At 39.0% G+C, this 15,143-nt stretch overlaps 1 protein-coding gene across 2 annotated transcripts in view; it reads right to left on the bottom strand.

The window, feature by feature from the left end:
* Nucleotides 1-15,143, bottom strand: part of LOC150085001 (muscarinic acetylcholine receptor DM1-like) — a 181,659-nt gene that overhangs the window by 120,342 nt on the left and 46,174 nt on the right. The window contains exon 1 of one of the 2 annotated variants that reach the window (XM_090375707.1): nucleotides 10,132-10,412. The exons of the other annotated variant lie outside the window; for it this stretch is intronic. Coding sequence (XP_090231833.1) covers nucleotides 10,132-10,140 — 9 coding nt within the window. The 5' untranslated portion in view covers nucleotides 10,141-10,412. Of the gene's footprint in view, nucleotides 1-10,131; nucleotides 10,413-15,143 lie in introns of those variants that run through there. 2 annotated transcript variants of the gene reach the window in all.

Genomic DNA, 15,143 nt, shown 5'->3' with positions numbered 1-15,143 from the left:
TTCCGAAACGACAAGGCAACTATTCGCCTTTCAAAAATCGTATCTGAATGGCTCGAGGAACATTCCCAATATTTCCAACATCTACCGTGTCTTCCCAATTCTCCATATCTCAATCATCTTCCAGAATATTGGACTACAAGAGATACTGATGCCTGATAGCTTTTTTGGCGCTTTATTGGACCACATTCAGATTCAGGTCCGAATCTTTATTGGGAGCGTTGTCTGCATATTTTTGATAAGCTAGTATACATTCTCCAGAGGCACTTATGGTTAATAGGATTATAACACAATAGGACTGATAGTTTGGATTATTTTTAAAATTAATGTCTACCTCTCTGATGTCTTTTCTTTCATTCTTAAAAGAAAAAGAATCCACTGTACCATCTCTACAGCTGACCTGCTCCCTATCCACTAACCCCTGTTTCTGTAGCTACAAAGATTACTGGACCACATATTTCTTGTCGTTAGAAGCATCCCTGTGTTTCCTGCAAGCACACCAATGTAATTTCCGGTTACTTAGATACTCGTCGATGTAGCAATGTGGTTTGCGTAGAAGAAAACAGATCTGCCATTGACATCACAAAATTGGATGCCTTGTTTACAAATCTCTGAGAGCAGTGGATGGAATTTTTTGTAAGGTAAATAAGTCCATTAATGGAGGATTTTGTTCCACCGATATCTGTCTGTAATGGCGGATGCAGAGGTTGGTAAATGATTTTAAAAGGACTGATATTATGAACTAGTTTAATGATTAGTTAAAGGGTTAAAATCTTTACTGAATTTTCTACCATTGAAGAGAGAAAATTTTTAAAAATGGAAATACACTACATTGCCAAAAGTATTTGGATACCTGCATTTCAAAATACAGAACGGTTGTAACTTGCATTATATTTTGGTCACCACTGTATCTTTGCTCAACGATTGTATTACTGCCCTCGGGAGATGGATAGATTACAGGCCTATATATTTAACTGGCTTGCGCACTCTAATTGACATACTACAACAAAGTCCATTTCCCATCAACTCCTCCATGATGATACAGTGGTTTTGTCACTCGTCATTCGTTTCGAGAAGTTGAGTTTAAGTCCCACGTGGACTGCAGGAATTTCTAAAGGCTTTTATCTATCGAGGCTGTAGTTAGCTAGCTTCAGGTGGAGGGAGTAGGAGGAGTTCCCCTGAGAATTATTCCGAGTTATTATTTCATCATAAGGAAATTTTAAAGACGCATTGTTTTCTCATCACCAAATGAAGAGACCATGTTTAGTTTAAAATTATTCTCCACTGGAGGAATCAATCACTCCTATTAAAAGACTGCTTTCTTGTTAATTAAGACAAGGACACGCAGGAAATAATTTACACTTCAGTTTGTACAAGACATTGCGAAAAGGAAAACTGTGTAGTGCCTGTTATAGCTAATTTACTCAGGGTGGTTGCGAAGGGGAAATAGCAAGGCTAATGGAACAAGACAAAAGTTCAAGAGAGAGAGAGCAATACGTAAGGAACATGGCTAACCTCTTTCGCCTCTGTTTTCCTAACACCCTCCAGGGAAACGTCAATTAAATCCTATCCCAAGGGTAGCGGACTAGTCAACATCTCGTTGTTTACATGGTCAGGTAAGTATCCCCTCGTAGTGAACATTGGAATAGTTTTAAGTTTGCAAGAAAAGAAATATTTAAGAAGTTTACTTAAAATTTGAGAGGGTTTTCACTTAAAAAATTAAATTATCAGAAAGAGATTATCTTCCCATTCTTCTAAATAATACATCTTATTATTCGCGGATTCACACTGGATACTTCTGCTGTATATACACTGCCCTACCATTAATATCAGACACCGCTCCGTTGATACTTGGTCACTTCCCACCCAGCACCACGGGTCAGACACCACTATAAATATCCTCATGGGCCCTCGAGGAACCAGGAGCACAATTAGAAATGCAAGATGCCGCGATCTATGGAATTAACGGATTCCATAGATCTTCCACTCAAGCTCCAGGTCGACGCATGCATAGGACCTCAGTGAGATGATTCAGACATGTGTCAGCATCAGTACAGTGCGTAGGACGCTACTTGATATCGGTTACCACTGTCATGCAAGAATCTCCAAGCCACTGATCACCCCAACTAATGCCAGACACCGTCTTTGGACTGTAGGCTAATGGTAAGCGGTGTTTTGAGGGGATGAGTCGCAGTACACAGTTTTCCAGTATAACGGTAGAGTCTGGGTGTGGTGGATGCTCGAAGAAAGTTATCTACCCGATTCTATCATCCCGAGAATGAACTTTGGCGGAGGAGCGTGATGGTCTGTGGCTGTTTTCTAAGGCTTGAGACTATTCATTGTTTTGGACAATGCTGAGGTCTGTCTAGAGGTACTGGACAGTAATGGGTTACATACATTGTTGCGGGACATCGTGGCATGCCCATATCTGTACAGCAGGACAATACTCCATGTCGTACTGCTCGCATTATGACCGACGATTTGAGGACCTGTGTGTCAAAAAGTTGGATTGGCCGACCCAGAACCCTGACCTCAATCCTACAGAGAACCTCTGGGATGAATTGAATTATTGAGTGTGAAAATACAGAGCTGGACTAGCCACCACTTTTAAGACCAAATGGTAGAAAATATTGGAGGACATTTACAAAAATTGTGGAAGGTGTTCCAGGAGACTAGAAACTATCAAAGAGTCTAAAAAGTTCAGCAACGGTTTAGTGAATACAGCAAAGAAATCTCAGGTTAAAACATCTTATATAAATTTCCCAATGCCCTCTTTCTGAGTCAAGCAATTTAATTGAAATTTCTGGATGCGCTAACATGAATAATTCAGAATTCGCTAAGAGAAAAGGAACTCATTTGAATCTTTAAAATCAGCTAATAATGATAACATCTCTAAGTTAATTAGCGTGCCTTATCAACTTTCTAACTGTAGTATTTCCTAACTTTCCAATCCTTAATTCCCTTAAGAGAATTGGATCGATCAATACTCCTAATTCGCAGTAATTCTTAGCTAAAACTATCAGTATTAGATCAAGTATTTCAGTTAAACTAAATTACAATGTTTCCTAATTATCAGAGTTTTCTTATGTCTTTAATTACAGACAGGATTCTGAGAGAGTTTACTATGACCTCCATCGTAGAAATGATTGTATTAATACCTCCTTCTATTCATTTTATCCTTTCAAGCGTCTTCCACATCTGAAAAGCTTCCATTCTTTTAATTTCCTGACCACTTCTTCTATCACTTGTTAGTAGACCTCTAAGATATCTTATGTACTTGTAATAGACTCTTACCTCAGTCTTCCCACAAAGCCCTAGTAACCCAGTAGTTATAACCAAGGTCTTCCACACCGGGTGTAAAAGGTCTGAATTCGAATCCTGTCAATAACCTAGTAATTTTATGGGCTTTCTTTCACAACTTGTTTGGGTTATTCGGTCTCGGATGAGGACTGCATGGTTTTTCTCTTACTCTGTGGATTTTGTGGTCCTCAAAGATCGATTTTTTAAAATATACTTATCGAGTTACCACTTTTCTGAGCTCTCAAGCCATAAAGTCCTTTATATGCTAGTCCATCCTAGAAGCTCTCGTGGGTAGAGCAGTTGGTATAATCATTGTCCTCCCGCACCGGTTGGAAAAGACCTGAATTTGAATCCCATCATTGATGCGAAGAATTTTTATGGGTCTTTTTCACAATGTGACTGAGTTAGTCGGTTTCAGCAAACAGCAAATCGACCACAGAACACACGCAATTCAGACGTATTACATGGTCTGAGTTGCTGATTCTCCCAAAACCTTACAACAACCAATGATCATAGAAAGTCTTCTATTTCGCAGTTATCAGGTAATAATTTAGATTTATTATTTTTGCAGAACTATAAGATATGCCTCAATTTTCCAAAGAACCTGTTCGAGGTTGCTTGTTTCTAGAAGACAGCAAATGAAGAGCAGCCACTCGCTGATTACGACTTATGGCACTTTTATCCCCCTTTTATCCAGCTAACTGAAAACACAATTCCCTGTGTATTATTAGTTGAGTCAGAATCTGTGAAGTTAGTCGATAATCTTCAATCGAGAACCGTCAAAAGAGGTTTAAAATACGATTTTTTTCATAACACATCCAGGACCTCAGCAGGAAAACTCCGTCTCCAACCTCAGATCTCACTTGAATGACTTCTGAGTCAACGCCTCTACAACTGGAAGCAAACAGGGAGACAATGTTTTGTCTCCTGATTACACTAATCAATTGATTCTGGTAGAATGGCATTAAAAGATTTTTAGAAGGAAGAAAGAATGTTGGAGACGAAGAACAACCAGGCAGTCAGGTATCCATGAAAACTGATGAAAATATGGACCGGGTAAGGACATTTATCTTACAAATTTTAACTTAAAATATCTTAGACAAACGATTCCATCACGAGAATGCACTAGCACAAAACGCGTCTCCATTCGTCAGTTTCTATCCAAAAGACAAATCCCTGTGTGTGTAAAGGTGCACCCTGCTCTTCAGGCCTAGTCCCTTGGGACTTTTTTCTCTTCCCTAAACTGAAAAGTGTACGTAAAGGAACCCATTTGCATCCATTGAAGCCATTAAGAAAAAAAAAAAACGGCCGAAGGACAAGGTTGATCAACACACTTTGATTCAAATAATAGAAATACGCAACCCTACTTTTGGTAAGGTGTCGTATTTCTACTGTTTCACCTGAAAAAAGATCACGTGGTCTGACGAGTCTCGATTTACACCTTTTAGACCAATGCCACAGTGAAAGTGGACGTGAGCTCGTGAAGCCATGCATTTAGACTGTCTCGTGTCCACCACTCAAGCGGCTGGAGTGGTATCATGGTATGGGTATGTTCGATTGGTGAGTACTGAGTCCGCTCATACAGTCAGAAGCTGTACCTTCAATGAATATCGCTATGGTATTGGAGAAACTTCACTCTGCAATGCTTCATTTTACTCAGATTGCGATGGATACATTCAAGACGACAAGGCAACTACCCATTATACAAACATTCTATCTGTATAGTTCGAGGCACATGGTAATGTGCCTCGAATGATTAAAGATGATTAAAAGTGGAGCTAGATTTCCTTTGACTCCCACCTAATGGACTCCATGCCGAGACGCGTACCAGCTGTAATTTGGACAAAAAATGCCTCTCCTTCACTCAATAAAACTTTCTAATTTTTTGACCAATGAATATATCTGTGTCCAAAAGAAGTGGAAATAATAATTGATTGAAACGGTTCTGAACCGCCTTAGTAGAGGTTTAGATAAAGAGTGTCTCTTCTCAAAAATCTACAGGTACAATTTCAACAGGTTCTCTGCCAAATTTCAAAAATATTTCTGACGATTTTTACCGCGTCAAGGAAACAGAGTTATAACACACGAGATCCTCTTAGAGTCGATACAGACTGGTCCAGTAACAAGCATAATCTGTAACTGGAGATTATGCTCTTCACTGGATGATTTTAGGCGAGTTTATCCATAGCGTTGGCACATAGGAAGGCTGGTGGAACATTCTGATCAATACATCTGTTTTATTTTTATACATTTCGTATTTTACAGAAATCGTATGTCTACAGCAGTAAGAGCCAGGATTCTTGACAACTTCGTTCGATGTCTTTTTAGAAGATATCATCGAAAAGAATTAATTCGGTTCCCAATTTATTAGGCACAATTGCTTAATAAACTGGGAACTCAATGTGTCACAAAATAAGGTTAAAAAAAGGAAGCAAGAACCTAGCTTAAACGTAGCATTTATTTTTCAATATTTACTCCAAAAACATTTATACAGTTGTTCAACCCGAGTTCAGTCCGAGATGAACCAGATTTTGCTGAATGAAACGAGAACAACACAACATCTTGTCCTTGTTTTATCCAATTGAAAGTGGAGTAACGAAGTTCCACAAAATTGGAAAAGGATCCCCAGGAACTCAGAGCAGTTGAAGAAGAACTCCAGATAAAAGAAGACTCAAGCAGGTGCTCGGCTGCTGAAGAAATAGCAAGAGAAAAGTTCATAATTTGATGAAATACAGTTTGGTTTTGAAAACCAGAAGAGAGGTTCTCAATGGCGTTGACGAGCAGTGATTTTCAAGACTGGATTGGCAAAAATTTGAAGGGCACTAAAGTTTTCATGGCAGAAGATGGTACTTGAGTTTCCGTTCCAGGAGAAAAGTTAGTGATAAGTGACAAATGGTTGACGGGGATCAACATGCAACGGGTAGAGAAGAGAATACGAAGTTTCCAGATCGCCACTAAAGAAAGAAACAGAATTAGAAAGTTTACGTTGAAAGATTAATTTCGCATTTAGCCAACCATGTCTTGTCAATAAGAATGACAGCAGTCCAGGAGAAAATCTACTCGCGCTTATGTAGCTAATAATTCTATTAGGTAGTCAGTAAATTATTTACCATATTCTTTAATCTTTGGACAGAGGCCAGTTTTCCAAAAATTGCAATTCAATTAACAGAACTCCAGTCTGTTTTGGTAAGAATATACCTTTGTGGCCCTAACTAATCTTGTTGGTAGTCTCTGCACCCTTTTCGACAGTTCTATATCTTTACTAAAATGAAGTTTCCAAACCTGTATACAGTATTCGAGATGCAGCCATACCATTGCCTTATACAATGGGATAATCACTTCTTTGACTCTACTAGCAAAGATCATTGAACGACTCAATGCTATTAGAACTGTAAAAGCATGCTAATGAACTCCTTTCAGAACACATTTCTTAAACCACTATAATCAACTGAAAATTTCTCTTACCAAGTCCAAAATCCAATTAAGTAGGCTAACAGAAAAGATAGTCACTGGAATATGACTGATTTGTAAATCATCCGAAGGGTCTTGATAATCCCCAGTTCTAGTGAAATATGCAGAGCGGTATGGCAGTAAAAATCTGGACTTTTTGTGTAATATTTCGTATGTGTTCAGTAAAAGAGAAGTGATCAATCACAATAACCTCTAGATGTATCTGTCAAGAAGAATTTTAGTTTGAAAAATCACGATTTTGGATTGTTCTGAGAAATTTTCAGTTCAGAAAGGATTTGATTAGCATGTTTTTCCAATTACAATACCCAGGAGTCGTTTAAAGATCACGCCAATTTAAAATGCAACGTCATTGGTTACTTAGACTCCCATTAATTTAGAAGTTTGTTGGGTTCCATACGATTTTGAGGACTACGTATTTCCAAAGAGCAGGAAAGGAACACTACAAAGGTAGTTGTAAAACAGAATCAGCAGAATTATTAAACTGAAAGGTAATGGTGGTTTTAAGGATGAATGCAGCTGAGGCTGTGAAGTCTCAGCATATTATGTCTGTAAATTGCGTGTCTTCTGTGATGGATTTGCTTGTTTCCTGGATGAAAAAACGTGCTATCCTCGTCTAAGACCCAGTAACCCTTTATGAAAAAGGCGCATAAAATTCTTTACATCCTTGACGGGATTGGAACTCGGGTCTTTTCCACCTGGTGTGGGGAGGACGGTGATTATATCAACTCTGTTACCCCTGAGGGCTGCACTTATGGTATGCAGCATAATGTTTCCATGGTCTTCACGAACAGCATAGTGATTATAATCACAGTCTTCGCCACAGGGTGGAAAAGGCTCGGATTGGAATCCGTAGATAAGAGGAGGAACTTTTATTGGCGTTTTCACTAAATGGCTCATTTAGTTGGTATTAAGCAAGGGCAGCTTCCCCACCCCCAAAAATTCAGCTTTTTTGTCCATAAAACATGCCAAACCGACCAGAGAGCAATTTACAGACATAATACACACGGTAGATGAGAAATATTCTCTGGTGGTCCTAATATGACAATTTGTTTTGGTTTTCATGCGATAGCAGAGTACTCCACGTCTCAACAGTTCAGGCCGATTGCTGAGATTTTGGTCCCTTGGAAGTGAACAGTACCATTCAGTATTTACCGTACCTTCAGGCCTTTGAAAATGCCAAAGAGGAATCCCCCCCCACCAGACAGTTCCAGCAAGTAAACATCACCTATGCTGTCAGTACAGCTTTCAACTTCTTTGCTAGGGATGAACTAGAATGTTTCCATTGCACTGACGCATGTCCAGATTCCAGCAGAAAATGATGGATCCAAGATTCCATTTTTGTCAATGCAGAGGATCTTGGACATGCTTGCCCAAGCATTAGTACTCCTAAGTATAGTACTACTACTAAGTTTACTTAGTAGAACTCTCTGAATGACATTGGCCTTTCACCGGTATCAATGGACCCAGTCCGTACCAACAAAACATTCCCCATGATACTACTTCCAGATGCTTGGGTTTTTCCCAATCAATCATTACGCCACTATTTGTGGATACCACTACATTGCACATTTATGGATACTACCTTTAATGGACTGTTTCTGTGCATCGAAGACTTTCAACTAATTTCTGATAGCTGGTGGCACTACACTCCATTAAAGCATGCAAGAGCTCCATTAAAGAAAGGGGGAACGTCTTGGCTTTGCCCTAATTCTGAGTTCCCATCCATTCAAAAGATTTTAAATTGGGTTGAGGTTGTGTCTGTGCTGGCCACTACAATGTGTTTCCTTTCAAGTCACGTATTCACAATCATTGCATGGTGACACGAAGCGTTGCCGTGTTGGGAGTTATAATGGTGCATGTCTTCGCACGCTCCAAGTGACTACGAAGACATATTACAACTTTTTAAACCGTGTATCAATAATACTCATAAATTGGATTGGTCTGCTAGTTCAAAAAACTCAAGAAAAGTATCAGTTCACACCGATACTTTCTTAAAGACAAAAACTGAGACCTGAGGATCGTCATTTCACACCCAAACAGTAAGATAAGAATTTTGAAATAATTGGTTGACTATGCCTTCAGCAATCTACGAAGAAATTCTCTTGGGATTGAGAAGATTCTACTAATCAGCTTGTGGATATCATCCTTGGATACTGACCAAGCTGTACATTTAATGGAAACAGTATTCCATGAATCCAATAGATGGGTTAAATTTCAGATGATGTAAAGATTGGTAGAGTAGTTAATGATCACGGCCAAGCAGAGCTTCTCCAGAGTGACCTAGACAGACTTCAGGGATGGTGAGAGAAGAAAGTGACTTGGGAGTCACTTTCTTCCACTAATGTCATTAATGTTCAATTACTGTTGTTCAATTAATGTTCAATTACTGTTGTTCAATTAATGTTCAATTACTGTTGTTCAATTAATGTTCAATTACAATTACAACTAATGTTCAATTATCTTGAAATATAGAAAACCCTTAAATTCTCCTTTGCATACAACACAGGTATTTTGAAATTTCTATCCATCTAATTTAATTTTTATTCTTTTTCTCCTTTTATGTCTTTCTTTCGTATAGGCTTTTGAAGGAGTCAAGAAAAGTCCATAAAACACGGAAACTCAACCAAAAGTTGTCATCAGAACTATTAAGAATCTAGCACAGTTAACCAAACTGAATGTTAACGACTTCTACTTGTTTCCAAAACTGAGGGAATACATTGAATGAAATAAATAAACAAAACATCATTTGGATATACAGGATGAATTTTTATTCGCTCTATTATTTCATTTATTTGGAGTTTCGCAAGATTCAAATTTTCCAATACTCTTTTAGAGAAAAATCTAGAGAATTGGTTAGAGCATTCACTAGGAGGTGAAGTTGTCCTGAAGCTCCTGGATGAAATTTTTGACAACAAGGGCGGTTGAGGACAGGCATATCCTCCAATGTTTATATAAACATGGTGGAATCATTGAACACGGTGTGGCAAGAATTTTTCCAAACAAAACAAATGGCCTTGCATAATCTTTTGTAATCAGACCACGAACGTCTCCAACTGGTAATATTTATGTTTTATTCAGTATACGTTAATCTACATAATTTTTCAATAGTTTTGCAAGATAATATACATGTACCATAGACAATTAGAGAAAGGGGTAGATCGATAGAGAGAGAGAGGAACAGAAGACATGCATACCAAGCACATATCTAACGATCCAACAGCTCTCTGCTAACAGAACATCCCTTCCAATGAAAGATTGGCAAGAAAGATGTACAGAATCCATTTAACCTAAGAACATCCCTCCCACATTAACAGGTGTCTGAGCATTGAAGGTAATGACATCTAAGAACGCGAAGAACCTTACCTCTGCCATTAAATCCGCCGATCTCCATACGAACCGTAAGACATCAGCACACCGTTATAGCAGCCGACTGTCGTACCCATGGCCTTGAAGCCGTCAGTCGATAGACGCACCGTCTGCCTCAAGGCCCCATTAAGTGACCCCTGACACTGGTAGTTGTCCTTCACACCACCCACTTCACTCCATTACGATATCCCCCTTGATTTCGCCGCTCACCTGTGTACAAACGAAAGCGGAGGGGCAGAATCGGGAAACTCGGCCGAACCTGCGCGCGGTTCTCACATCGTTCCAGATGGAACTGATCACATGCGCCCCAAGCGCTACCGTCGCTCGCTCTCTGGTTCGCTTTTGCCTGAGGGAACGCCCAATCCTCCTCTCGCCACACGGGTGGATGGGGGAAGTGCGGGCTTCGCTGTCCGCACGCGCGCTGCCTCGTTGATAAACGATCGTAGGACCTTTGGGGGTACACGCGCACATGTGCGATGATATTACGGGTGGGAAACCGTAGTCAAATTAGTTGGCGTAGCAAAGAGCTCCCGGGTTATTGTCAAACTCGAGGCGATTAACAATGCCCTCTCCTTTTTTTTTCTTTCTTGTTGGTATTTACGTGTTTCCGGAGGTCTTTGGATGTTCGCTTCGCTTTATTATCGCTGGAGGTCTCCGAGTGGAAATTGCTTCGTCTCTGAGTTAACTTTAAACTCCACTCCATTGTTCGGATACAGTAATGGATAAAATGTTTATTTAAATCTCCTTAATAATAATGGCTGTAATGCACACAGTTCAAAGAGTTCTGAGGATGGAGCACAAAATTCCATCTTTTGTTGGAATTATTTATCAAGGTATGCACTTCGAAGTTCAATACACTTGTATTTAATGTGAAAGCCCAGATTTCCACAACTGCTTTTAGCTGTTCACCATCTTTAAAATTAGTTCCACGAGAACGAAACTAGGTAACTGAACATATAAGTCAGTTGGAACCAGATCTGGCCCAAAGGAAACTGGTTTAATTATTCATATCCACGTAGTGGTAGCAGAGCCATCTGATGAAAGAAAGCAAGGTTATGAAGCATCAGCCAAAAATGAAGAAAAAACAAAAACATTTCAGACGTCCATTCCCTCTAAATGTTTGTCCAGTTCCTTTAATTTATTTAAGCTATCAACTTCTACAACAACAGATGGAAGTCTGTTCCAGCAATCAACGCAAAGGAAGAATCCCATCATAATTCAGCGTGCTCAACCCATTCAAGGGCTTATACACCTCAATCAGATCACCTCGTTGGTGCCTAGTCTCCAGACGCTGTAATTTTCAGAACTTATGCCTTTCTTGGTAAGAGGACCCCTTCGTTCCCCTCACCAATCTTGTTGCCCTTCTTTGTACTCACTTGAACAACTCAACATTCTTCAGAAAATGAGGCCTCCATCTATGCAGTACTTAAGGCGTGGCCCGACCATTGCCATATACAAAAAGATAATCACCTCCTTTTCCCTACTAGCAAAATTCCTGTATATCATTGACAATACTCCATGACCTACTTTAGCTGCCTGTCTGCACTGCTTAGAAAATTTCATATCTGACTGCACAATTACTCCCAGGTCTTTTTCATTTTCTACCACCTTAAGTGTAGTACCACACAGTTGGTACGTTTCTCTGGGGTTACTTCTACCCATATGCAGTACTTTGCATTTGTCAAGGTTAAACTTCAGTTGTCACCTCTCAGCCCATCTGCTCAACTTTTCTAGATCCTGTTTCAGTAACATACTGTCATTACCAACCCTGTCAAACTTTGTATCATCTGCAAACTTGGACACTAAGCCTGATATACCTTCATCAATATCATTGATAAATATACAATGCGTTCATGAATTTAACATGTGAAACCCCTACTTTATGCATGGATGCATTGCGATAAAAAGCAAAACTCAATGTCCCAACTTTCATTCTATTTTTGTTTTTAAATTTCACCTTTTAACTATGACATATGGGTGTTACTGTGGTTTCAAGTAAAAAGTAATCAATCAACAATCCTTTTGTGTCCCAGAAATTTGAAAAATTTGATGGCAACGCTTTTCCAACTGATAGTGAGTCCTAGAAGATAGAATCCCTTCTGTTTCCGCTACATTTAGGATCATAAAAATGGAGCCAACTTTCATCACCAGTCACCAAATGGAATAAAAATCTATCTGGATTGGCAAAAATTAATGTTAAAATGTTCTTTAAGTGACTCAGATGTTTGTCATGAATGGAAAAGAGTCTGGGAACCCATCTTGCACAAACTGTGAACATTCCGAAATACTCATGTATTAGAATGCTTCCATGGAAAACATTATGGACTTTCTCTTCTTTCTCTTTCTCCTATATTTTTGTTTCTTTTGTGACTGACTTGGATCATCCTTAACTTCCATCCTCTTTGGAACACTGCCGACCATCTTGCAACGGTAGCATAACAGTGGCATTCTTCGATGGATTTCTCCAGCATTTCTGCCATCTTTGGTCAAAAATTTGATTATTACTGAACGGTACTCGATTTGCTGAGCATTCTTTATTTTTCCAGCAGACAACAATAAAAAGAAATAAATTTTAGATATTCCATAAGGCATTGATATACAATATCTGTTATTATTTAGATCCTCGTGGATAGAACAGTGGGAATAATCACCATCTTCATCACACTGGGTGAAAAAGACCTGAGTTTAAATTATATTAATGATGCAAGGAATTTTAATGGGTCTTCTTCACAAGTGGCTCAGTTAGTTGGTCTCAGGCAAAGATATCATGGTTTTATCTCCCGGAAACTCTGGTTTCTTCCAACAAAACAGCAAATCAACCACAGAACACGCTCAATTTGCAGATATATGGTCAGTGCAACATGGCCTAAGTTATTGACGAATCTAAACCCTAAAACAAAAACCGGGTACGGGGGCTCAAACTACGGTCAACTCAAACGTGTGTACTGCTGTCTTCTACTCTAACCACTCAGCTGCGTCAGATGATGGCAATTCTGATTTTCATGGAACCAACCTAGCCATCTTGACATATTTATATTTAAAAAAGTCACCATCATTAAAATATCTCCAGGAACAATGAATCTAGCCCTCTTGCCTATTTTTGTGGTATACTGTATACGTTTCTCAGTTTTAATTCAATGATGTCCATTTACATTTACAGGCTGTCAAACCCCACGTGCTTTTTCTGACAGAATTTCAATTATTGGTTGATTCAACCACTGCCCATCTCAGTTGTCCGAATTATTCGCTATATGATTCCATCCGCTTCAAAGATGGTACTTGTACATAAGTCCATTGTGATGTTCCCTGTCAGAAATTAGTAATTTGGAATCTTCTTTCGCTAAACATCTCTCTTTACCGTTCTGTAAAATTCATCTGTTGCCTCTATCGTTCCCCCAATTCCACCTTCCTTTGACTTCCTCTCTTTAAACTTGACTTTCTTCAGTCCCACTTTATTAACAGTGAGATAATGCTCCTTGGTAGTTTTAATGTTCACAACTCCAGCTGGCTTCTGCTTTCTAGTCACACGGACCCAGATGGTCAAGATGCTGAGGCTTTTGCAATTACTAATGATCTCGCACAGATTGTTCATTTAGTAGAAAACTTGCTTCTTGTCCAAATGATACTCGAGCATTCTGGTCTCTTGCCAAAGCTATTGGACTCAACTTTTGCTCATCTCCATTCCCACCCCTGTAAAAAAACCGAATGACTCTATTGCCACTTCAGCCGACCTGCTAGCAAACCACTTTTCTTCTAACTCGTGTACTAATTATTTAGTTAAACCATCTCCTACCATCCCAGTACACTCAATTCAAAACCTCCTGTGGTTTTCCGTCAAAAGGATATCAGAAGAATTTTGAACAGTTTTGATGATAAGAAAGCTCCAGGTCCTGATGGTATTTCTACAATTGTTCTAAAAATCTGTGCTCCTGTGTTTACTCTTGTTCTGTGCACCTTTTTTACTTTCGTATTCCACAGGTTTCGTATTCCACCTTCTGCTTAGAAATTTGCTCATATACAGCCAGTCCTTAAAAAGGGTGAAAAATCCCTCCAATCCAGTTATGCTCCATTGCACTTACTTCTACTCACTCTAAAGTAATGAGGAAATCTATTAACCGCCAACTATCTAGAAACTTTTCATCTGATAAATGATCTTCAGTATGTATTCCGTTAGTGTCGATCCACTGGTGATATATTACCCATCTATGGAAAGCATTCAATGGTGAGGTTTGGTGAAATTCAATCAGTTGCTCTTGTATTCCGTTAGTGTCGATCCACTGGTGATATATTACTCATCCGTGGAAAAAATTCAATGGAAAGCTTTGATGGAACTCAATCAGTTGCTCTTGAAATTTTAAAGGCTTTTGATCGTGTTTGGCATAAAGATCTTCTAAATAAGCATCAATCTTATGGTTTGCCATCTAATTTTTCTAATTGGGTATCCAGTTTTCTCTCTGGCTGCTCAGTATGTGTGATGATAGATGGCTCTCTATCTTCTCCACGAATTCAGGTGTTCCTGAAGGTTTAGGTCTTTCTCCCACTCTATTCCTCTTGTAAATTAATGACCTTTTTTAATTCAATGAAATTCCTATCCCTAGTTTTGCTGATAATAGCACTTTGTATTCCACCTGCCAGCTTCAGAATCCTTGCTCTGCACAGGTAGCTTCAACTTTCCGACCACTTCCAATTCCTTAAATTCTGAAATCAGTGGGGCAATGATTACGTAGTTGATTTCAATCCTTCTAAAAAACTCAGTTCTGTCTTCTAAAAACTCAGTTTTCTAAAACTAACTTTTTTTCCAAACAATTGTTCATTCTGTATAAATCGCAAATCCTCCCTACCATGGAATACTTTTCCCACAACTGGGGCATTGCCACAAAAATATCTCAGGCTTCTTGATTTCATTCAAAAGAAGGCAGTCAGATTAATTAATGACCCATCTCTTGCAAAATCTCTCCACTCTCTGTCTTATGTACGCTCTGTTTCTTCTTCATGTCCTTTCTGTAAAT

The sequence above is a fragment of the Mastigoproctus giganteus genome, chromosome 6 (genome assembly GCF_048544385.1).
Source record: "Mastigoproctus giganteus isolate SK-2022 chromosome 6, ASM4854438v1, whole genome shotgun sequence".
NCBI classification, from domain to species: Eukaryota; Metazoa; Arthropoda; class Arachnida; order Uropygi; family Thelyphonidae; genus Mastigoproctus; species Mastigoproctus giganteus.
Note: the sequence above shows the minus strand (reverse complement) of the source record. Positions and strands in the feature narration are given on the sequence as shown.